The sequence below is a fragment of the Syngnathoides biaculeatus genome, chromosome 16, assembly GCF_019802595.1.
Source record: "Syngnathoides biaculeatus isolate LvHL_M chromosome 16, ASM1980259v1, whole genome shotgun sequence".
NCBI classification, from domain to species: Eukaryota; Metazoa; Chordata; class Actinopteri; order Syngnathiformes; family Syngnathidae; genus Syngnathoides; species Syngnathoides biaculeatus.
The window spans coordinates 5,668,007-5,692,752 of NC_084655.1; the positions used below are offsets into that span (position 1 = coordinate 5,668,007).

The 24,746-nt window shown below is 41.9% G+C and overlaps 1 protein-coding gene across 1 annotated transcript in view; it reads left to right on the forward strand.

Annotated features, from left to right (window-relative positions):
• Positions 1-24,746, forward strand: part of cacng4b (calcium channel, voltage-dependent, gamma subunit 4b) — a 40,595-nt gene that overhangs the window by 8,764 nt on the left and 7,085 nt on the right. Inside the window, exons 2-3 of the mRNA XM_061845784.1 lie at positions 18,513-18,596; positions 24,421-24,561. Of these exons, the coding sequence (XP_061701768.1) occupies positions 18,513-18,596; positions 24,421-24,561 (225 nt within the window). The remainder of the gene's footprint in view (positions 1-18,512; positions 18,597-24,420; positions 24,562-24,746) is intronic.

Here is a 24,746-nt window from a genome sequence, read left to right on the forward strand (position 1 = left end):
GGACAGTCCCTCGTAAAACGCGTCATGGAGGGCTTCCTCATTCCAGCGGCTCTCGGCAGCCCGAATCCGGAACTCGATGGCGTAGTCGGACACGCGGCGACGCCCCTGAAGAATTGTCATGAGTGACGACGCCGCCTGGCGTTCCGGAGCCGCATACTGGAACACCTGGGTGAGCGCGCAGACGAAGCTCGCCCATGAGCGGCAGGTCTCCGAGTTACGGCTCCACTCGGCGGTGGCCCATGCCTCCGCCCTCCCTGTCATGTGGGAAATGACGAAGGCGATCCGGGAGCGGTCCGTGGGAAAAGCGGGAGCTTGCAGCTCAAAGTGGAGATCGCACTGCGCCAGGAAGGGCTTGACGTTACCGGAGTCGCCTGAGAACCGCTCTGGTCGAGAGAGCGGAGTGATGGTGGCACGGGGAGGCACAGGAGCGGCCGCGCTAGCTTGGGAGGCTAGCCACGGTTGCAGCTGGGTGCAGAGCTCCTGGATCTGGTGAGTCATACCCTGGAGAGCAGCCTCTTGCTCACCCAGGCGTTTGCCCTGCACTTGCAGCGCACGGCGAATGGCTTCAGAGTCGGCTGGGTCCATGTTCTTGGCTAGATCGTTCTGTCACGGACGAGACTCGGAGGTGGACCCAAATGCACGACTCAGGTGAGAGGTAAGCAGTGCGGAATAAGCCTATATTCATTCCAATGTCGGTTACCAGGGAGTCAGTCCAAACAAGCAGCAAGATCAGTAACGGCAGGCTTACGGGGTAGGTCGGGAGACAGGCGTTGGTCGGTACACGGGAGGTAGACGTCAGGAGTACGGTAGTGCGGGAACGAGGCATGAGAGGCAACGATCTAGCAGAGTAATAGTCGTCCCCCGGGTCCTATATGTACTGGGTCTTAATCAAAGGTCATGAGGCGCAGGTGTGCACCTTCAGATTAGCTGGCCACGCCCAGCCCTGGCTGGAATCCAGGAGCATGACATGCTCTGACTGAGGGAAAGAAGTTGTTCCCCAAAATCTCACAATACATGGCTGCAGTCATCCTCTCCTTAATACAGTGCAGTTGTCCTGTCCCATTTGCAGAAAAACACCTCCAAAGCATGATGCTACCACCCCAATGCTGCACAGTAGGGATGGTGTTCTTGGGATGGAACTCATCATTCGTCTTCCTCCAAACAGGGTTCGTGGAATTATAACCAAAAAGTTCCCTTTTGGTCTCATCTGACCACAAAACGTTCTCCCATGACTCCTCTGTATCATTCAAATGGTCATTGGCAAACTTAGACGGGCCTTGGCATCTGCTGGTTTAAGCAGGGGAACCTTCTGTGGCATGCATGATTTCAAACCATGACATCTTAATGTATTACCAACAGTCACCTCGGAAACGGCAGTCCCAGCTCTTTTCAGGTCATTGACCAAGTCCTGTTGTGTAGTCCTGGGCTGATTCCTCAGCTTTCTAAGCTTTCTTGCCTGGGGCTTCACTCCAACTGAGATTGACCTTCATGTTTATCTTCTTCCATTTTCTAATGACTGCTCCAACAGTGGATCTTTCACCAAGCTGCTTAACAATTTCTCCGTAGCCCTTTCCAGCCGTGTGGAGTTGTGCAATTTTGTCTCTGGTGTCTTTGGACAGTTCTTTGGTCTTGGCCATGTTACAATTTTGAGTCCTAATGATTGTATGGGGTGGACAGGTGTCTTTATGCAGCTAACGACCTCACACGTGCATCTGATTCAGGATAATACATGGAGTGGAGGTGGACTTTTAAAGGTGGACTAACAGGTCATTGAGGGTCACAATTCTAGCTGATAGGTGTTCAAATACTTATTTGCAGCGGTATCACACAAATAAATTGTTAAAAAAATCCTTTATTGGGATTTCTGGATTTTTTATTTTAGATTATCTCTCTCACAGTGGACATGCACCTTTGATGAAAATTTCAGACCCCTCTATGATTTCAAAGTGGGAGAACTTACAATATAGCAGGGTTTTCAAATACTCATATTCTTCACTGTAATTCCAAAGCACATTCCAAATTAGTTTTTTTTCTGGGGGTTGCACTGTATATTTAAGTTCCCTATTAAGAGCCAACCTTTGATTTTGGTAATCCTTTCTTTCTTTCCATCAACTCGGCAGGAAGCTTTCCAACTAGAAGTTTACAGTCCTTGTTTTGACAACACATTTTGTCAGCGTCACGCTTCGACTGAGCCTTTGGCTCTCAAAGAAGAAGCTGTGACAAATGACCATACACGACACATTTAAATGGCATGCACGTTTTATCTTAAACTGACGGGAAGTAAATGAACAAAGTTGATGAATTGCCGCAGCTCTAAAGACTGAATTTTGATGAGTTTCGCGACAAGTTTTTTTCTTATTTCATTATAATAATTGTGCAAGAGAAGCTGACCTATTAGTGCATCATTCTCTTTTCCATTTAGTCCAGTGGATGGTGGCTCTGTTGTCATGGTAACTCAACTTAAAAGTATAGAGAAGGCAAGGAAGGAGAACACCACTCTCTCCACCCATATTTAGAAATGCACACACAAACACACACACACACACACACACACACACACACACACACACACACACACCACACACACACACACACACACACACACACACGCACGTGCCTGAAGTCAGTATGAGCAACGTTGTAGGGTATTGACAGTGAGGCCTGTGTGTAGGGTATCATTGCTTTTGACATTAACATTTGTCAGCAATTAAACAAAATATACTAATCTCATAATTTCACCCAGAATTGTGATTTTGTTGCAAATTTTCACTTATCAGTTCAGTGGTCGCCAGAGTAAGTCGCTCACATGATTTTTGGGCTTTAGGACTTTTCCTAAGAATCAGAATCAGTTTTATTTGGCCGTGTGTAAAAAAAAAAGGTGACAGAAAATCAGCAAAAATATTTAAAATTGTCATTTTTCTTTATTTTTTCCCCCCAAAATCTATTCTACCATCCCCGAAAGCTGTTCTAGGTCAAATGTGGGGCATTTCAAGTAAAATGGATTTCAGGTTTACCAATGTGAGTTCAATAAAGGGAAATGGTGGGAAACATGAAACTGGGAACTTGTATTCCAAAATGAACTTAAAACAGTTGCGATCACTGTTTGTGTTCTCACCACATTTGCACAGGTTCCTGCAGAAACATGTACCTGTCAGTTTTATAAGGTTTACGGGGGAATCTTGAAAGAGTTCAAGAGTGCGAGTGATGTGCAGTTGTCCCTCGCTGAATCGAAGTCCACATACCAAACAGTATAGTTACTGAACTGCACATACCAGGAATTTTAAACATCATCAGCTAATTGAATATAGACTTCCACCGCGAGTTAGAACACATCATAATCCATAAATCATCAGCTAATTGAATATAGACTTCCACCGCGAGTTAGAACACATCATAATCCATAACAGGTGGTATAAATTTTTGGAGGAAGGACGTAGCAGCTGGTACTAGTTAATCACTTTACTAAGCCAATATTAATGAAATAAAGTAACCAAAAGCACATTCACAGCACAGTTGTCAGTAATCTCAGCTGACAGCATTACTGTACACCACAGGGCTAATGCTTTAGCCAGGAAATAGCCCGCCAAAAGTACATTCTGAAACATTCACATTCGTAGCTACAGTTACCATGGTGAAGAATGTGTAGACGATGATCCCAAGTTGAGAAAATTAAATTTGCATCTTACATGCTTACCCCGTATTGTTTATTCGTGATGACACGTATGCATGAAAGTAAACATTCACAAGAAGACCATAAATACTTGTTCGGTACATTGCAGATTTCATTGACTGCAGTGCTGGTTTGGAATGTAAGCCACTGCTTTAAAAAAGGGATTGCTGTATATGTAACTGTCAGGTTCACCAATCAGACATTCATTAAACAGGACAAAAAAGGACGCAAAGACACCAGTTCAAGTCTCGCGAGGAGAGAGGAGAGGAATTGTCTCATACAATTCACCACTGCACTCTCTGATAATCCTCTCCTCAGCACCTCTATTTATTTAGTTTTAAGACGCCCCTTATTTACATGGATGTTACTAAAAGGAGACGACAAGCAAAACAGTTTGAAACAAAGTGTACATGCTTGTTCATCTGCGTGTGCATGTGTGGAAGATTGCTGAATACATGTGTGGTCATCATTTCTTTAACAGGCAGCAGTTCTAACAGTTCTGATGATTAAATGTTTTTGTTCTTGCTATCTCCTGCTAGGAGGCTGCCACGTTATCTAGGGCAGAGCAAAGCATTTCTTTATTGGAAGCAAATGTATGATAATTATGATCACAATTATTCCTACAGTAATTTTAAGCGACAGTGAGGGATAGTGTTCATTGGGGGGCTTGAAACAGTACCAAGGACTTTCTCTGTTTTTCAGCTTTCCAGAAACATGCACTTCTTATTCTTTAAAGGTTTCATTGGAGAAGCTTGTAACTGTGAAATAATAAAACAGAATGAGATTGATCACACTGTACATGAAAATGTGGAGAAAAGTGGCACCGTATTGTAAACATCTAAAAACATGATAAAAGAGAATGGTTTTGAGGAGGGGAAATCTAAACGGGAAGAGCTCAATGCACACTACACACACTTCACAGAGTGTATCTTCCAAGTTTCACGTTCTTGGAGCCACAGTCAGGCCTAATTTACACAAAAAACAAAACAAAACAAAACAAAACAAACACTACAACCCCCACAAAAAAAAAACCATACCTGAAATGCTTGACACACGGTGCAACTAGTGTTTGCACCGTGTGAGAACAAGCAGCAGTGAGTGCATGGATGTGAACATGAGCCCAAGCGATATTTGTCCAAAAATGTGTATGTAAACCGATTGCTTACAGCTGAGGTTCCACTGAAAGGTTCCACTAGTGGTACGCAGGTGCTCTCTGTTGGTATGCCGAAAAGAAAAAAAATCTCCAGTGGATAAAAAAAAAGATAAAAATCCATTATTATTATGTAAATTATTTAATTCAATCCAATCCAGTTTAGTTATATTTACCTTTTGAGTGCAATGCATTGCATTTGTTGAGAAAAATTCATTTAGGTACATTTTATCTTTGGATTTTTTTGTACTATCCATTTTAATAGAATAATTAATTGATTACATTTTTAAAAAATCATTTGGTGTATTTAGGCATCATGGTGCAACAGCTGTTGAGCGTTGGCCTCACAGTTCGGTGGACAAGGGTTCAAATCCAGCCTTGCCTGGGTGAAGTTTGCATGTTCTCCCTGTGCCTTTGTGGGTTTTCCCCGGGCACACTGGTTTCCTCCCAAATTCCAAAAACATGCATTAATTGGATACTCTAAATTGCCCCTCAGTGTGATTGTGACTGCGATTGTTATCTGTTTCCATGTGCCCTGCGATTGGCTGGCAACCAGTTCAGGGTGTACCCTGGCTCCTGCCCATTGACAGCTGGGCTCTAGGCTCCAGCACTCCCATGATTCTTGTGAGGATCAGTGGGTCAAAAAACGGATGGATTGGTGGATAGTGTATTTACTGTCAGCACACTGTTGGTGTTTAAATGGTCCACAATGTTACAATGGCCCAATTTTGAAAAATCCAGTACACTATATTTGTTACGTACAGGTAACAGTATTTAACTTTAAAGTACAACACAGTTGCATTTGTTAGTGTTCAGGCTTTTATTAGTTACAGTTTTCATTTATATTGATTATGCAAAGCATTTTACTTGAATTATTATTTTAATACAGTTTTACACCTTCCAATATTCAAGTGTTAATGTTCAAACTGTGTGTACATATTACAATGGACTAATTCTTTTAAAATTTAGTGGAGTACATGTTTTTCCTGTACCGGTATGTCCTGTTAAGATGTTTTTTTTTAACTTTTAAGTAAAACCTTTTTAAAAAAATAAAATGATTATTACATTTACAGTGCCTTGTGAAAGTATTCGCCCCCCTTGAACTTTTCAACCTTTTGCCACATTTTAGGCTTCAAACAGAAAGATATAAAATTAATTTTTTGGGTCAAGAATCAACACCAAGTGGAATACAATCGTGAGGTGGAATAAAATTAATTGGATACTTAATCCTTTTTTTAACAAATAAAAAACTGAAAAGTAGGGCATGCAATATTATTCAGCCCCTTTACTTTCAGTGCAGCAAACTCACTCCAGAAGTTCTGTGAGGATCTCTGAATGATCCAATGTTGACTGATGATGATCACTAGAATCCACTTGTGTGTAATCGAGTCTCTGTATAAATGCACAAGCTCTGTGATAGTCTCAGGGTTCTGTTTAAAGTGGAGAGAACATCATGAAGACCAAGGAACACACCAGGCAGGTCTGAGATACGGTTGTGGAGACGTTTTAAGCCGGATTTGGATACAAAAAGATTTCCCAAGCTTTAAACATCTCAAGGAGGACGGTGCAAGTAATTATATTGAAATGGAAGGAGTATCAGACCACTCCAAATCTACCCAGACCCTGCCGTCCTTCTAAACTTTCACCTCGAACAAGGAGACGACTGATCAGCGATGCAGCCAAGAGGCCCTTGATCACTCTGGATGAACTGCAGAGATCTACAGCTGTGGTGGGAGAGTCTGTCCTTAGGACAACAATCAGTCGTACACTGCACAAATCTGGTCTTTATGGAAGAGTGGCATGAAGAAAGCCATTTCTCAAAGATATCAATAAAAAGTCTCATTTAAAGTTTGCCACAAGCCACCTGGGACACACACCAAACATGTGGAAGAAGGTGCTCTGGTCTGGTCTGATGAAACCAAACTTTAAGACCACGATGCAAAGCGATATGTTTGGCATGAAAGCAACACAGCTCATCACCCTGAACACACCATCCCCACTGTCAAACATGGTGGTGGCAGCCTCATGGTTTGGGCCTGCTTTTCTTCAGCAGGGACAGGGAAGATGGTTAAAATGGATGGGAAGATGAATGGAGCCAAATACAGGACCATTCTGGAAGAAAACCTGTTGGAGTCTGCAAAAGACCTGAGATTGGGATTTATCTTCCAACAAGACAATCATCCAAAACATGAAGCCAAATCTACAATGGAATGGTTTACAAATAAACTTATCCAGGTGTTAGAATGGCCAAGTCAGAGTCCAGACCTGAATCCTATCGAGAATCTGTGGGCAGAGCTGAAGACTACTGTTCACAAATGCTCTCCATCCAACCTCACTGAGCTCGAGCTGTTTTGCAAGGAAGAATGGGCAAGAATCTCAGTCTCTGGATGTGCAAAACTGATAGACACCAACCCCAAGCGACTTGCAGCTGTAATTGCATCAAAAGGAGTATTAATGCAAAGGGGCTGAATAATATTGCACGTCCCACTTTTCAGGTTTTTATTTGTTAAACAATTTTTCGTTCCTATTCACGATTATGTCCCACTTGTTCATTCTTGACAAAAAAATTTCATTTTATATTTTTATTTATTATTATTTTTAAGCCTGAAATGTGGCGAAAAGTTGAAAAGTTTAAGGGGGCTGAATATTTTTACAAGGCACTGTATTTAGGTTGGTTTTATATTCACCTTTTATTTGCGATGCATTTTTATTGAATTATTATTATTTTAGTACAATTTTTTTCCTATCTTTAAGGAAAGTGTGAATGTTTGAAACGTGCATAATATTGTAGTCGCTTGAAAATTTGATTAATTAATTAACTATCGGTTTTAGGAATAAAATGGTAATATTTGAAGCAGTAAGATTTTTTAGTGCTGTATTTCATTTCGAAAGTTTGAGACAATTACGATGAGGACATGGTATATGCAGGGAAAATGAACAGTACGTACTGTAAGTGTAAAGACCGATATGCTATACCAGGGGTGCCCAGACTTTTTTTTTACCCCAAGATCTACTTCTCAAACATTCAGCCTCTTGCGATCAACGAGCGGTGACTTTTTTTTTTTTTTTTACAATGACCAATGATGAAATACAATGACCAAGTCGCAAAGATCTACTCACTAGAAAAATGCCAAACACATTTATTTTAAAGTATATTGAGGATTCTTTATGTGTAAATGTATGTTTGTGTGCCTTGCATAACTGCATGAGCCAATATTACACAACATAATTAAGTTTAAACATTTTTTGTAACGATCTGAGTTCACGTTGATGATCACTAAACACCATACGAATGAAAATGCACACCTGGGCTGTGTCACTCCCATCAGAGGGTTTGTCCAACTGCTGTGAGAAACCTTCACAATCTCCAATCTCCTTCCACACATCAGCCATGGCTTCACAGTGCCGTGTAACTGTGCTCCTTTACAGCTACAGAGATTTTGTTGAAGATAATATTTCCGGCATATTTTTAAAAATCGGAACAACGAGTCAGCTGTTCCTCTTTTGCCATCTCTGCGTCTTGGAAAGACTTATTAACGATGATGTGACAAACCTGGAAAGATGCTTTTGTGGCCGCTTTCGCTGTTGAACTATATTGTGTGAAAAGTGACAGCTGTGTGACCAATTTGGATTTTAGTCCGTTCACTTTTCTCATTCTCAGCTTGCTTTTTGGCGGAATGTCGGTGTTGTATTTTCCATAAACAGTTCTAAAATTGCTGTGACACATTTAACCACACTGGCAGATGAGGCAAATGTGCTTCGAAAATGACATCTTTAAAAAGTTGGCCTCCTCCCATTCCGTATAAAAGTCATACGTTTTTGTCTTCTTTACTGCAGCAGCCATACTCATGTTTGATAAAAATAAGGGGAAATCACTGACAGAGTGTTTTCCTGTACTGTCGTTGTTTGCACATGCGCGGTGAGCTAAAGTTAAAAAAAATGCAGCTGATATACTTTTCTTTTTCTCGGCACACCGTCGCGATCGACACGTTGAGCACCCCTCTGCTACACTGACTCATCATCCCCTTGCAGAAGCAATAGTGAGCAAATGGCAGTATCCTAAAGGCCCCTTTAAAAACTATCACCTTTCCACCTGTAGGCCTGCTGTGACATTTAGCCAACAATCGAGCCCATAATGAGCTTGCTCTGCTTTATGAAGTGCCGTGCCTTACTTAGAATTTTACGGCTAATTAACCCACGCTGAGGCCAAATAGGTCCCCGCTTCATTTCGACGCATCGCTGTCGGGTTGAGGCCTACGCGTACAGCCGCAGTAAATCAAGGCGTCTCGGATATACGAGCAATCAATCAAGCAATTAGCAGTTTACAGTAAAACTCCTGTTAGGTTGTGACGGAGCGGATGTGTTTTGAGTTAGAAGGCAGAATCATTTGGGCACATTTGTGTGTGTATGTGAAGTTTGTTTGGAGTGGGGTCATTCACCAAGAAGTCATACGTGGAGGGTAATTAGTTAGCAGAATCCTCAGAACCTTCTCTTCCAGTTTAATTTGGGTACAGTATTTGCATACAGTAAGCTGCCTGTAATTGACCTCCACTCCACCCAAATAGGCTTATAATGACACAGGTGCCTTTTTTCCATGCTCATATCACACATAATATGCCATATTGCAGCATATTGATTTTTTTTTGTGGTAAAATAAACGCTTCCTAACCTCAAACATTAAAACTGTAAAAAAACCCAACAACTGAATAATAAAAAGGCAAAAAATAAAACACATTACAATAAATATCTACATAGTACAATACTGCTCTGCATTACTGTATGTTTAAGAGTTTAAAAGTGTAAAAAGTCTTTTTATAATAGTATGATAGAGGTTAGTGGGACTGTGGGGATGATTAATACAAGTTTGAGAATTAATAGATAAAAGATAATTTCCTATTAGGCCAACAAAAAAATATCCTCGTGTTGCTAGACAGAGTTCATCACGCTCAATCATAATTACTCCAGAGGTCTGTGGCTGGAACAAGATTTACTCTGAGTAACCAATCAGATGATGGAAAAGACGGTGAAGTCATCGAGGGCCACCTCACTGGCCCCGTGAGGACGAATCTGAAACGTGATTAGTTAAAGATCCTCGGTCCCGTTGCTAAAATATTTTGATGTGACTTGAGCCAGCTGTTCTGATTGTGAAGGCCCTGGGCAGAATAAGTTAACATGGCTGAAATCTGATTGTAGAAAAACTTCATCACTGATCTTTTTGCCAAATTGCATTTTCTCCATCTTCACCTGTCACATGAAGATCTAAAGACTCTTGTTGTTGATGCATTTCTATTTTATCCCTGGGTTTGTAGGAATCACCGCTCCAGTGACAGCGCTTAACTTTACGGCTTTATAAAACCTTATCATTCCTTGGGCCTCGCTCGTCGGTCTTCACACTGCCCTCACAGCAGCTTGTTTTTTGCTCCCGTTTGCTGTAAACATGTTCCATGAACCTGGATGCGTCGGTGAAACAATATCACCCGGTGGTGGCTCAGCGACGGAGGCTTTCTTCACACTCACTCTGATTGTGAGAGTGTGAGTGAAGGCAAGTTACTAAGGGCATGTGGTTGTGTTAGATATCGCCACTTGTGTTTCCTGGTGTGGGTGACACAATAGGATGGATTGATAGGGTGGTCAGATGTTAGGTATATACAGTGGAGAAAATAAGTATTTGAACACCCTGCTATATTTTAAGTTCTCCCACTTAAAAATCATGGAGGGGTCTTAAATTTTCATCGTAGGTGCATGTCCATTGTGAGAGAGATCATCTAAAAAGAAAAATCCAGGAATCACAATGTATGATTTTTTTAATGATTTATTTGTGTGATACAGCTGCAAATTAGTATTTGAACACCTGAGAAAACCAATGTTAATATTTGGCACAGTAGCCTTTGTTTGAAAGTACAGATGTCAAACATTTCCTGTAGTTGTTCACCAGGTTTGCACACACTGCAGGAGGGATTTTGGCCCACTCCTCCACACAGATCTTCTCTAGATCAAACAGTTTCATGGGCTGTTGCTGAGTAACACGGAGTTTCAGCTCCCTCCAAAGATTTTCTATTGGGTTTAGGTCTGGAGATTGGCTAGTCCACGCCAGAACCTTGATATGCTTCTTACAGAGCCACTCCTTGGTTTTCCTGACTGTCTGCTTTGGGTCATTGTCATGTTGAAAGACCCAGCCACGATCCATCTTCAATGTTCTGACTGAGGGAAAGAGGTTGTTCAGCAAAAACTGACAATACATGGGCATAGTCATCCTCTCCTTAATACAGTGCAGTCGTCCTGTCCCATTTGCAGGAAAACACCTCCAAAGCATGATGCTACCACCCCAATGCTTCACAGGAGGGATGGTGTTCTTGGGATGGAACTCATTATTCGTCTTCCTCCAAACACGGTTAGTGGAATTATGATCAAAAGTTCCACTTTGGTCTCATCTGACCACAAACCTTTCTCCCATGACTCCTCTCTATCATCCAAATGGTCAATGGCAAACTTAAGACGGGCCTTGACATCTGCTGGTTTAAGCAGGGGAACCTTCCGTGCCATGCATGATTTCAAACCATGGCGTCTTAGTGTATTACCAACAATCACCTTGGAAATGGTGGTCCCAGCTCTTTTCAGGTTAATGAACAAGTCCTTTAGTCCTGGGCTGATTCCTCACCTTTCTATGGATCATTGAGACCCCCAGAGGTGATATCTTGGATGGGGCTCCACTCCGATTGAAATTGACCTTCATGTTTAGCTTCTTCCATTTTCTAATGATTGCTCCGACATTGGACCTTTTTTTCACCAATTAGGTTGGCAATTTCTTCGTAGCCCTTTCCAGCCGTGTGGAGTTGTACAATTTTGTCTCTGGTGTCTTTGGACAGCTCTTGGGTTTTGGCCATGCTACAAGTTTGAGTCTTACTGATTGTATGGGGTGGACAGGTGTCTTTATACAGCTAATGACCTCACACAGGTGCATCTGATTCAGGATAATACATGGAGTGGAGGTGGACTTTTAAAGGTTGACTAACAGGTCTCTGAGGGTCAGAATTCTAGCTGATAGACAGGTGTTCAAATACGTATTTGCAGCTGTATCACACAAATAAATTATTATAAAAATCATACATTGTAATTTCTGGATTTTTCTCACCGTGGGCATGCACCTACAGTGAAAATTTCAGACCCATCCATGATTTCTAAGTGGGAGAACTTGCAATATAGCGCGGTGTTGAAATACTTATTTTCTTCACTGTAAATGGGTCATTTTGTCCAATTAATCAAGGCAAAGAATCGTGTGCAATCATATAATTTTTTAAATGTCGTCTCGGCTTTATATGGTAAATGTCGCTCATGCTGAAAAGTTATTGTCGATTTAGCGGAGACAGACAGACCACCTAAGTGAAAAAAATACATAAAGTGCACAATGAGAGCTATAACTATAATATACAAGTATATTAGGTACTTCATATTAATTTGTACTGATGTGTGCTGGGGGCACAGATCAACATAATGACCATGTTTCTCTCAACAGGATCGTGTTGCTATCGGCAACACAGCTGCTCTTAACATGCCCGGCGAGTCCCGCGTATTTGGACGTGTCCACATGGGTTAACGTCCATTACAGTGGACGGACCTTTCATGTCCACGTGCCATGTCGAGTTTGCTGGCAAACGATAACAAGAGACAAATTAAGATGCCAGAAGCGCCCTGCTGTTTCGTAAATGAGCTTATTAAAGACTAACAGGCGTTGCTATGGAAAAAGATGGTGAGGTGCTCGGTCGGGAGGCTTTGCAGTTCTGCTTAAAACCTTGTTACGTCCTCAATATTACATTCTACTGTGGCCATTTAACAATATGCAGCATACTTCCTGATGTTTATAGTTTACCACCCCCACACCTGACACAGATCATTTGGCATCCTGGGCCAAATAGACAGAAACCCAGTAATAATTTTGTTTTAATTAGTCATGTGAATACATTTTGAACAATTCTAAACTTCCAACTTGTGGTAACAATTTAGGGACAGCCCCTTTCTGTTCCAGCAAGTAAGTTCCATAAATGTGTGTTTTGGTGTGAAAGATCTCTGTATGGGTGATTCATATCTGTTGTTAAACACAGTTTGTAAGGCTCGATCATAAATGTTCCAGAAACCAATAAAAAAATTACCACCATGTTGCTAAGCAGAGTTGATTGAGTGCGATCATGACCACCCCAGAAGCAAATGAGAGACCATTTTTTGTAAAGCTGTTTAAAGGTTTCAATACAACCTGTCCCAGAGGCCAGGGAAAATGACCACCTGTGGTTCATAGCGCTATATCATCACTGCCCAAGAGGTGAATAAAAAAAATTCCATTTGTTGCTAGGCAGAGTTCGTGGGGGTCAATGACAACTACCCCAAAGGCGAATACAAAATTTCTACTTGTTTGTGGCAGCTGGGCTTAGTTATAACTACACCAGAGGCCAATGAAAAACATCCACTTGTTGCTAGGCAGAGTTCATAGGAGTAATTCATAACTGCTCCTTAAGCCACTAAAAAAAAAAAAAAAAAAAGTCCACTAGTTGCTAGGAAGAGTTCCTTGGGTCAATCTCAATTGCCCTCAAGGCCAATAAACTGATCACTTTTTGCTGGGCAGGATTCATGGGGCTTCAGAGGCACAAAAACATATTCCCCATATATGATTGATAATTGATTTGTTGATTGCTTGATTATACGATCTCTTTTGTTTTTGTGTTTGCACTTTACAGCCACCATCGTTAATTAATTGAATGATTTGACTGATTGAGTGATTAAAAAACCTTTGATTAGATGGAGGAGCCCGCTAGTGGAGGAAAATCATAATTCTTGTTTTGTTGTTGTTGCAATTGTTTTAAATCTTGCTTTAACGTACCTGTGAAAGTCTTCAACTCCCTTTTCCATGCATGTTTTTTTTTTTTTTTGTGTGGCACTTTACCTACTGAACCAGACACCATGTTTGTACTATTGACAAACTAAAGTATTGGGACACATGATTACACAGCCATTAACAGTGCTTGCATAGTAGTTTCAGTATCTACAAGATGTGAGGCCTGTATGCTTTTTATTCTTCCTTCCAGCAGGTTCAAATTCTCCAATCACATCTTAAAATAGAGCACATCCCCGTTTTCTATCTACGACTAGACACGGAAACTTGTGCTCCATTTCTGAAATGACACTAATTAATTTGGTTGTCCCCCATTAAGAAGCAGACCTATTTAATGGGCCCTGAAAGATTTTAATGGTGACAAGGTTGCTCAGCATCTCACCTCCTTGTGTTTGCTAAAAACGGCCAAACAAATGTTATCTAAATGAGATTTTCACCATCTCTTGTGCAAAGTGACAAGATGTATGCAGTTTATAATAAACACAATAGATTAAAGCAAGTTACAATAATTTAATGTTTTTATTTTTATTGTGCAGTATGGCTCAAATTCAGATTAAATTTACATTGATGTTACAAGTTCATGCAGTTTATTGACTTTTATTGTCATTTATTTTGATTGTAAATTAAATTTGACATGAAACGCCACTGAAAAAATACATTCAAAATACATTCATAAAAAGTAAATACACCATTGTTGATGTTCCATAAATTTCTCATATTAAAAAAAATTAGACCATTGCAAAACATTACTTTTTTTGGGTGTGGGGGGATGGGCTGATTAAAAACATAATGTGAGGTATCATCACAAATCAGCTCAATTGAAAAATTAAAGAAAAGCATAGCTGGTCAAATGGAAGCATGTACAGATTAAACAACAGGGGTCCCAGGATTGACCCCTGGGAAACCCCAGAGGCCATAGTCATTTGATCTAATGTACAGGTAAAGATTTCAACTAAGTATGTATATGCTTTGTCCTCATGATAGTACAGACCCAATTTCAATGAAGTTGGGATAGTGTGTTAGACATAAATAAAAAAAAGGAATACAATTATTTGCAAATCACATTCAACCTATTTTTAATTGAATACACTACAAAGACAAGATATTAAATGTTCAAACTGATAATTTTGTGGCTGCAACACATTCCAAAAAAGTTGGGACAAGGACATGTTTACCACTGTGTTCCATCACCTTTTCTTTTCACAACATTCTATCACGACCCATCGATACGGAGGAGGACCCAAATGCAGGACTCCAGAGATGCAGAGTTAGTTTGGGAAAGCCAGACCGTCCGCTGGGTCCTATTTATACAGGGGTTAATCACTGCCGATGAGGCGCGGGTGTGTGCCTCCTAATCAGTGCAGCTGTACGGGGACCCGCACAGCCGTGGCTGGACCGGCAGGACCAGGACACATTCAGTAAATATTTGGGAACTGAGGAAACGAATTGTTCAAGCTTTGCCGGTGGAATTCTTCCCTATTCTTGCTTGATGTACAGCATCAACTGTTCAACAGTCCGGGGTCTTGTTGTATTCTGTTTTTATACGTTTAACACAATGTCCCAACTTCATTAGAATTGGGTTTGTATTTCACCCAGTACAATGCACATCTAGGTAGTGTTAATTTTAAGACTGCACTATCCAAGACCAAAACTTGTCCAAAACTAGAACTCATCAAGACCAAGACGTTTGGGAGTCAAGACCAAGACTGGGACAACCTGAGACCGTACCAAGACATAAACTATAAAAATCAAATTTTAATACCTTGACAAGGTTGGGGGCCACAGTGGAAGACTGGTAAAAGTTTGTGGAATGTCTAATTCCTAATGCAAATGATCATATCCACAACAAAATAAATGTTCAACTGTACCATAAAATGCATAACCTTGTCGATGTTTTTACTAAAAAAATATAAGTGTTTATGAATTAAAGTCTGTGAACTTTGACTTAGTTTCACATGTCCGAAAAGCGCGTGTGCCTGACTACACTACAGGTAAACACATTGTACTCCAGATAGCTTCTCATCCAAGCACACGCAGATCCATCGCGCGGTACAATGAACGGCCATGTGGTCGCGTACCTCTTTACTAAATACACGGCGTTTGTATAATTTTAAAACAAGACTGAAAACTTCTTATACACAGTGAGGAAAATGAGTATTTTAACACCCTGCTATATTTCAAGTTCTCCCACATAGAAATCATGGAGGGGTCTGAAATTTTCATCGTAGGTGCATGCCCACTGTGAGAGATAATCTAAAAAGAAAAATCCAGAAATCACAATGTATGATTTTCATGATTTATTTGTGTGATAAAGCTTCAAATAAGTCTTTGAACACCCGTCTATCAGCTAGAATTCTGACCTTCAAAGACCTGTTAATCCGCCTTTAAAAGTCCACCTCCACTCCATGTATTATCCTGAATCAGATGCATCTGTGTCGTTAGCTGCATAAATACACCTGTCCACCCCATACAATCAGTAAGACTCAAACTTGTAACATGGCCAAGACCAAAGAGCTGTACAAAGACACCAGAGACAAAATTATACAACTCCACATGGCTGGAAAGGGCTACGGAGAAATTGCCAAGAGGCTTGCAATGTAGCAGGGTGTTCAAATACTTATTTTCTTCACTGTACATTCAGGATATCAAAGCCTTTACTACTATTTATCAGTTTGACTAACTATTATTTATCAGTTTATGACTAACTAAATAAAACAAGAACTTCACAAATGCTTACCAGTCTTTGTTTCCAACACGAGGCATATCCATCTCCCTGCATGCTTGGCACCGGTTCTGATGTCACGTTCCTACTCGGCTGTTTCCGTTTCGTTTCCGCCTTTTTCCGGCAAATCCAGCAATGTGCAATAATTTTTTGACGATAATCGAAAAATGAAAATGATTCCTTCATAACGGATTTCAGATTCAAATGCTACATAAAAAACTGTATAATATTGGCAAAAAGGTGCATTAAGGACCTTCCATACACATTAACACGTATGCCTTACAGTTCTAAAACCTGGGTTCAAATGAAGCCTCGCCTGTGTGGGGTTTGTATGTTCTCCCAGTGCCTCTGTGGGTTTAGTCTAGCACTCTGGTTTCCTGCCTCATCCAAAAAGGATGCATGGTAGGTTAATCGAAAACTCTAATTTGCCTGTACTGCAGGTGTGAATTTGAGGGCAAATAGTAGTTTGTTTATGTGGGCCTGGCAATTGGATGGCCACTAGTTCAGGGTGTACCCTGCCTCTCCCACAGAGTCAGCTTGTTCTGGCAATTTTCATCTTGGAAAAAACAAAAAAAATACTAATCAGATGTGCTGGTGGTACTGGTGGTTATGTTTTATTTTGAAATGCTGGTTAAAGTTTAAGGGTTGTCCCTCCATCTATTTCAGTACGTTGAAGTCTCCAGAATTTGCTCACAGTAGAGCATTTTTTTTTATTGCATGTTATTTTACATATGGTTGTGCAAGCCAAATTTATTTTCAATTCTGTTTGTGTGGTGTCCCGTCAATCAAAACATCGTAAAGATTCTGGTCATTATGGAGGTCTCGGTGGAAAATCCCCAATATGGCCATTCTGAGACTGAGGCTTTTGGGAGCCAATGCCCAGACAAGACCAAAACCTTTAAAATTTGGACTTTGGACCAAGACTGTTCTTGAGACTTACAACAATAGCTACTAGACTGGGAAAATGAAAGTGAGCTTGAACTATAGTAAACATCATTTCTTAAATAATAGAAATTAATTACATTTAAAGAAATCAGTTTGGGAAAAAAAAACCATCAAAAAATGCACAAGATATTTGTATATGTACAGAGGAGTATTAGGGTCAAACTGTAAGTACACTGGAAGATTGTTTTCTAATTTTACAAGATAAAAGTCATCACAAGAAAAAAAGCTCAATGAGTTTTATTTTTAAACTAAAGAGTTATTATAAGGGAAAAAACCTTTTTTTTTGGGGGGGGGAATAACAAGCTGTTACCTTTTTGTTAATAATATAATTTTCTAAATGTTTTGGCCAAAATTACTCGCTCCTCTCTTTCCATCGGATAATGAAATTCCACATGAACAATTCCTAACATGACCTTCTTGGTGGGAGTAGAAATTAAAATGCTTTGATGCAAATTAGAAGCTAAAACACCTTTCATCAAGTGTTAGTGATATTTACAGCTACAGGGGAGCTTGGAATATTATTCCAGCACCTCCATTAACCCTTCCAACCTCTTCCCTTCTTTCTAGACACATTTTTTTTTTCAACTCTCCTGCTTGATTACAGCTACAAACTGGCACTCCCACTCAGCCTTGCTCCCTCATCACGTTCTATGTCCAGGCCATTGTCCATCTGCAAGCCCCTATCGCGTTAAAAGCTTCCGCCACGTGAGCCTTTGTGTTCAAACAGGCTTTATTCAGTCTTCATCTGGTCAAAAGTGCAGTCATGACCACATAGTCCAGCTTTTGAGTCAGTGGGCTTGCGATCTTTAGATTGAGGCTTTTATAGTGCATTGACTCCATCGTCAGCTGAAAACGTCACGTTCCATAGAAGTATTGGTTCCACTCCAGTATGCAAATATATTGAAATATTGTCTGTACTTCAGTCCAAAAGTAAAAATGCATCTTTAATTTTTGCTGTCAATTATGTCTGACAGACATTTTAATCAATAACTTTATTGGTGGACCTCATTTGATGATGTTGAATGTAAAATGTCCTTGATGCTGTTTATTAATGAGACAAAACAGCTTTTGTTTCATTACGTTACATCATGTCTCCTCTCTGGATGCTCAGAGTCTTTTTTTGTCTTTTGTCTTTGCCGCACAGGCATCAATCAAGGCAGCTGTTACAGAATCAACCATTTCCCCGACGACAACGACTACGACACGGACAGCTCAGAATACTTGCTGCGTAAGTGCGCCCACCCCCCTACCCATCTCTATCACCTTCAACATCATGACTCATTCCAAAGGACAATTCAGGCACCAAAATTGATGAAAAACTGACAATTTGAATTGTGAGGTTTAAAAAACTGACTGTTTAGCAGTTCTGTCTGGGTTCAAATCTGGCCTCACCATGCATCATGCATACTCTGGTTTCCTTCCACATTCCAAAAACATGCTGGCTACATTAATTGAAGACTCAAAAATTGTGTATGGGTTTGAACATCAGTGTGAATGATTATTTCTTCATATGTGCTCTGCAACTGGCTGGCGACCAATTTAGATTATACGCCAACTTTTGCCCAAAGTCAGGCGCCAGCACACCCGCGGCCCTAGTGAGGATAAGCGGTACATAAAATGAATGGATGTTTGGAAGAAAAATGGGTATTAAACCATAGTAAAATGTGATTTGGCCAGTTCTTCCATCAACGGTACACTTTTATTAGCTATCAAGCTGAAGGGTCAAAAGTAAAGTTAGCTGTAGCCCATTATATATAATATAAAAAAGAAAAAAATTGATATCAACATGCCTTTTTCAGGTAGTATGATAATAAGGTTGATTTTAGTGATACATACCATAATGGCTAAAAAGTATTGAAAAATATAAAAATCAGACAATGCGACTTAGCTTCGGTGAGTTAGCTTTAGCGCTTTAGCTCGGACATAGCTATAGCTCATCTCATGGAGAGAACAATTAGTTTGTCATTTTTGCTGAGTCTTGTAGCTCACTTTTCTCTCTTCCTCTAGATTGCCAAAATGTTTTTTTTTTTTTTTTTTTAGTTGAGTGTATGTTGAAAGAACAAGCAACTTCAGAGCAGGATTCAAGTTCAGGAAGGGTCCATATATTAACTTCTTTCTACAGTGAGGAAGAGCCAGTACACAATTTTCTTTTTTTTTTTTTTATCCAAAGAACTACACTTGGTAATATGTAGGTTGACAAAAATAGAAACTAAATGCACCTGTTACATCCGAAGAAGATGTTTATTTCTTAATTACTGGTACTGGTACAATATATGCACCACTGATTTTTCATCCATCCATCCATCGATCCATCCATCCATCCATCTGTCCATTCATCCATTTCCTGAGCTGCTTATCCTCACAAGGGTTGCAGGAGTGCTGGGGCACGGGGAGAACATGCAAACTCCACACAAGGGGAGGCAGGTGATTTGAAACCTGGTCCTCAGAACCAATCTGCTGCCTATTGCAAAAAAAATGTGGAAAATTTAAAGTAAATTACTAAGTATTTACTATTTAAAATGTGTTTTAAAATGCTTTGATATGTTTGAACTGGTTTAAATGAGGGTAAACAAAAGAAATTACAAAAAATCATTCTTAAAAATAAAGTTAAGCTACATGGATCTAAAATACTAAAATATATTTAAAATGTAAATCAATGAAAATACAAAACAAATACTAAACTATTTTGTAAAATATATAAATTAATAAATAAAATAATTACTTTAACTCTACTGAAAAAATGGTCATGCTTGTTAACAGATGTTCTGTAAATGAATGCAAACAAAGGAAAATAAAAATCAAATACAGTAAAGATTGTTGTGACATGTTCACAAATACGTATTCTTTTATATCTCAGCAATAACACCATTTATTTAACTGTCTGCTTCTGAGTAAATTCAAAACAGCTGTTGCATACTGGATTTCAGCTCACAGATCCCTCTGGTGTATTGCAACAACATAAGGAGGCTCTCTCGATAGCTGGAATGACAATCAGAGGAAAATCCTATAAAGTATAGCCACAAAATTAATAAACATCTTTAGAGAACATTGCAAATCATGACATTTCATTTGGGACACACAATATCAAAGACATTATGGTAATTAAAATTTGAAAAAAAAATTCTTATGATTTTTTTATCTTCTGAATGATACCAACCGCCAATAATTCAAATACTGCGAAAGTAAAATTCCTAGATTTTCAAAATGAAATTCAGTGTGGCGTGTCTTTTTTATTATTGATTAAATGATATGAAAATGCTCCGATTGGCTGGCAGCCTGTTAGGGTTTACCCCCCCTCCTGCCCGATGACAGCTGGGATTGGCTCCAGAACTCCTGGGACCCTTGTGAGAATAAGCGGCTCAGAAAATGAATGGATGGATATGAAAATGATGTCATGACCAGAACTCGAGGCTGAACCCAAAATGCACGACTCACAAGACCAGGTACAGTTCGAGAGGAGTCTTTATTCAGTCCACAGTCGGTACACGGGTAGACACTCCAACAAGGCAGTAGCAACAGAATCAGCGGGCGTAAGGTGATGGTCAACAACGGGGCAGGGTTCGGTACACGAAATAGCAAGGATGTTGGAGAAGGCTTGCGGGAACGTGAGATGAAGTCCAACGATCTGGCAAAGACCAGACTGTATGTATGGCAATACATACGTGAGCCGTAATCACCAAGACGAGATGCAGGTGTGTGTGTCAGCTCATTGGAGGAGATGCACGCGGGCACACAGGCACACCCATGACAGTACCCCACTCTCCTACCCCCTAATGGCTGGGTTTGGACGGCCCACGAGCCTCAGGATGCGATGCATGGAAGTCCCTAATGAGGGAGGGGTCGACCACTGCTCCTCGGGACCATAGCCTTCCCAGTCCACTCTACACTCCCCTCCACCGACGGTGCGATGACAGGAACCGACGTACAGCGTAGACAGGAGCCCCGTCAACCATGGGGAGGGGCAACGTGGACAGTCGAGAAGGCTTGAGCAGGCTGACATGAAAAGAATCCAAAGAAGCCAAGCATCCGAACCCTATTTCTACACGTTCGGTCTGGCTGTTGGATTCTGGATGATGGCCCGAGGAAAGACATACAGAACAAAATTCTTTCCAGAAACGGGAGATGAATTAGGGGCCTGTGTCAGACACCACGTCATGAGCTCGGCCGTCTGCTTTGTGAAGGGGACTTTTGGTGGTGCGATAAAGTGTGCCATTTCGGAAAATTGGTCAACTACCGTAAGGACTGCGGTGTGACCACATGACGCCCTTTGCCCAGTCACAAAGTCTACCGAGGTATGCGACGTGTGCGTGGGCCTACGGAGAATGGCTTCCATCTTGCGGGGGTCCATGCAGAGCTCGCCCTCTGCCAAGATGAACCCCAAAAACGACACCGACATTTGGTGGAACTTGCATTCCTCTGGTTTGACATACAAACTGTGATGCAGCAGCTGCTGTAGATCCGCTGGAACATAATCGACATGGGTTCCTTCGTCTGGAGAGAAGATCAGGATGTTGTCTAAATAAACAAAGACATACCGAGCTTTTAACGTAGCACGTCCTTGACAAGATTTTGAAAAACCCCTGGCGCGTTAGTGAGTCCAAAGGGAATAACCAAATATTTGTAATGCCCAGTGGGCGTGTTGAATGTGGTCTTTCACTCATCTCCTTCTCTTATCTGCACCAGGTGATAGATACATCTCAAGTCCAAGTTGGTGAAGATTTTGGCCCCCTTCAGGAGCTCAAAGGTTGTGGCAATGAGGGGGAGATGGTCCCTGTTCTTGATGGTTCTGTAATACTGTTCAGTCCTTGCTAGTCAATGCAGGGCCGTAGGGCTTTGTCGTTTTTTTCCACAAAGAAGAAGCTCGTCTCGGCCGGAGAAGACGAGGGTCGGATGAGTACCGCCGCCAGTGACAAAGCCACATGCGCTCTCATGGCTTGGCGCTCCGGACCTGAAAGAGAGTAGAGTCTCCCACGAGGGTGTCAGACGCCGGGCAGCAAGTCTATTGCGCAATCATATGGCCTATGTGGAGGAAGAGACTTGGCCTTAATTTTGGAAAACACTTCCTGAAGATCATGATAACAGGGAGGAACTAGGGATAGGTCTGCCTCTTCCTGCAGGGACCGCGGATTGCCCGAAGCGACATCTGGGCCCTGCTTCCTCTGGGATGAGAGGCAAATGAAGGTGCATTTCGCCCCCCAAGACTTAACTTGTCCGGTAGACCGATCGATATGGGGGTTATGCAGCCGCAGCCATGGACCCCCCAAGATAATGTCACTGCTCTGGGTATCGAAAACATGAAAACTTATACGTTCTGAATGCAAATCTGGAAATGTCAGGGTGAACATCCGAGTGCGGTGGGTTATTTTTCACAGAAATGTGCCATTTACCGCATAGGTGTTACAGGGGCGTTGTAATTTGAAGGTTCTAGACCCATACTGCTGATGAAACAAGAATTAAGGAGGTTGGCGTCTTAAGGTGACACAAGGAGTGCTCGAGTGGGACAGTCCAAGACGTGGTTGAGACACATCATTGTGGACATTCTGAGTGCGGGTACTACTGGCATGACTGGGCAGCGAGCCACGGTGTCGATTTTCAGAGTGAGCGCTATGAGGGAGTCAAGGCCTGTTGGCAAGTCTATTTGTCACGGCCCATCGGAACGAGAGTAGGACCCAAATGCAGGAACTCGGAAGACGCAAGGTAGTTCAAGAAGAGACAGGTTTATTATATGCAGAGGTAGGGGATCGAGCAGGCAGTCCGGTGCAGCAGCGGTAGTTGGGACGTCGGGCGAAGAGAGCAGGTGAGCGGACAGGCAGGAGTCGGTACACAGGAGAACAATCAAAGCAGGCAGAAGTAACGAAGGAGTCAGGCTTACAAGGTTGGTCGGAGAACGGACGAAGGTCGGTACACACAGGTTCAATCAGGGATACCGGAGCACACGAACGGGACATGAAGATCATACGAACTGGCGCCGGCCAGTTGTCATCGCGGTCATATAAATCCACAGCATAATCAGGCTGCATGAGGCGCAGGTGTGCACCTTCCAATCAGCGCACCTGCGCGGACACCCGCACAGCTCGTGCTGAAGCGGCAGGATCATGACACAATTGGAATTAACCGATCCTTGATAGTAGATGACAGCTGGACAAAAGCATCTCGGAGCGCCCTGTTGTTCCAGTGGCTCTTGGCTCCCAGAATGGGGAACTTGATGGCATAGGCGGAGACTCTGTGCCAGCACTGTGTAACGTGATTAACGAATTTGCCACTTCGCGTTCAGGAGTCGCATTTCAGAAAACCTGTACCATGGCCATAACGAAGGACGCCCACAACCGGCACATGTCTGTGTCGTGGCTCCATTCAGCGGTCGCACATGCTTGCGCCCTTCCTGTCAGGTGGGAGATCACGAACGCAATCTTGGCCCGGTCAGTGTGGAAGGCAGCAGAATGTAATTATAAATGCCGCTTCATCACAGTGAGTGATGAAGGGCTTGGTATTGCCTGAGTCCCCTGAAAACCGTTCCAGATGGGAGAGTTTTTACCAGACAAACCTCTGGGCGTCAGGAGCCGGCGAGGGAGCTGGCTCGGGGGAACGCAGGGCTACCGCGGTAGCTGCTGGATCCGGACTGGCGTCGGCTCCACTGGAAGAGGATGTGGGCAAAGATTCAAGCTGGGTCATTACCACCTTCAGCTAACGAGCAACTCTTTCATGTTTGGCGAGACACCGACCTTGAGCATGGCAAAGACCAGACCGCACGCGTGGCAATATATACATGAGCCGTAATCACTAAGACAAGACGCAGGTGCGCGCATCTGCTAATTGGAGCAGATGTGCGCCGCAGGTGACAGGGGACAGGCACACCCATGACAGTACTCCACCCCCAACGACAAGCCCCGGACGGCCTAAGAGCCTCAGGATGCAATGCATCGGGGACAGGCACACCCATGACAAATTACTTATATACATGTGAGCAAATGATGCTTTGTTACATTTTAGCTTGAAAGATACGGCATAAGTGCACTGTGTGGATTGAGCAAGTATTTGTTCTGTCACGCCAGGTATCGTGCGAGCCTCCAGCGTGTTCCCCATCCTCAGCACGGTGCTGCTAATGCTGGGCGGCTTGTGTGTCGAAGCGGGTCGAGTTTACAGCAAGACCAACAACATCCTTCTCAGCGCAGGCATTCTCTTCGTGGCCGCAGGTGGGGTGTCTGACGCCAGCAGGTAGCATGGGAAAAAAATCCACAGGGGATAAGGCTCATTTCCACATTATTTCATCAATGACGGTGAAGACACTTAGTTAAAAAAAAAAAAAAGAAGTAATGTAATTTATTCTGCCATGGTCTTAGATGGGTAAATCTCTACCATGCTGAAATAGGCACACTTA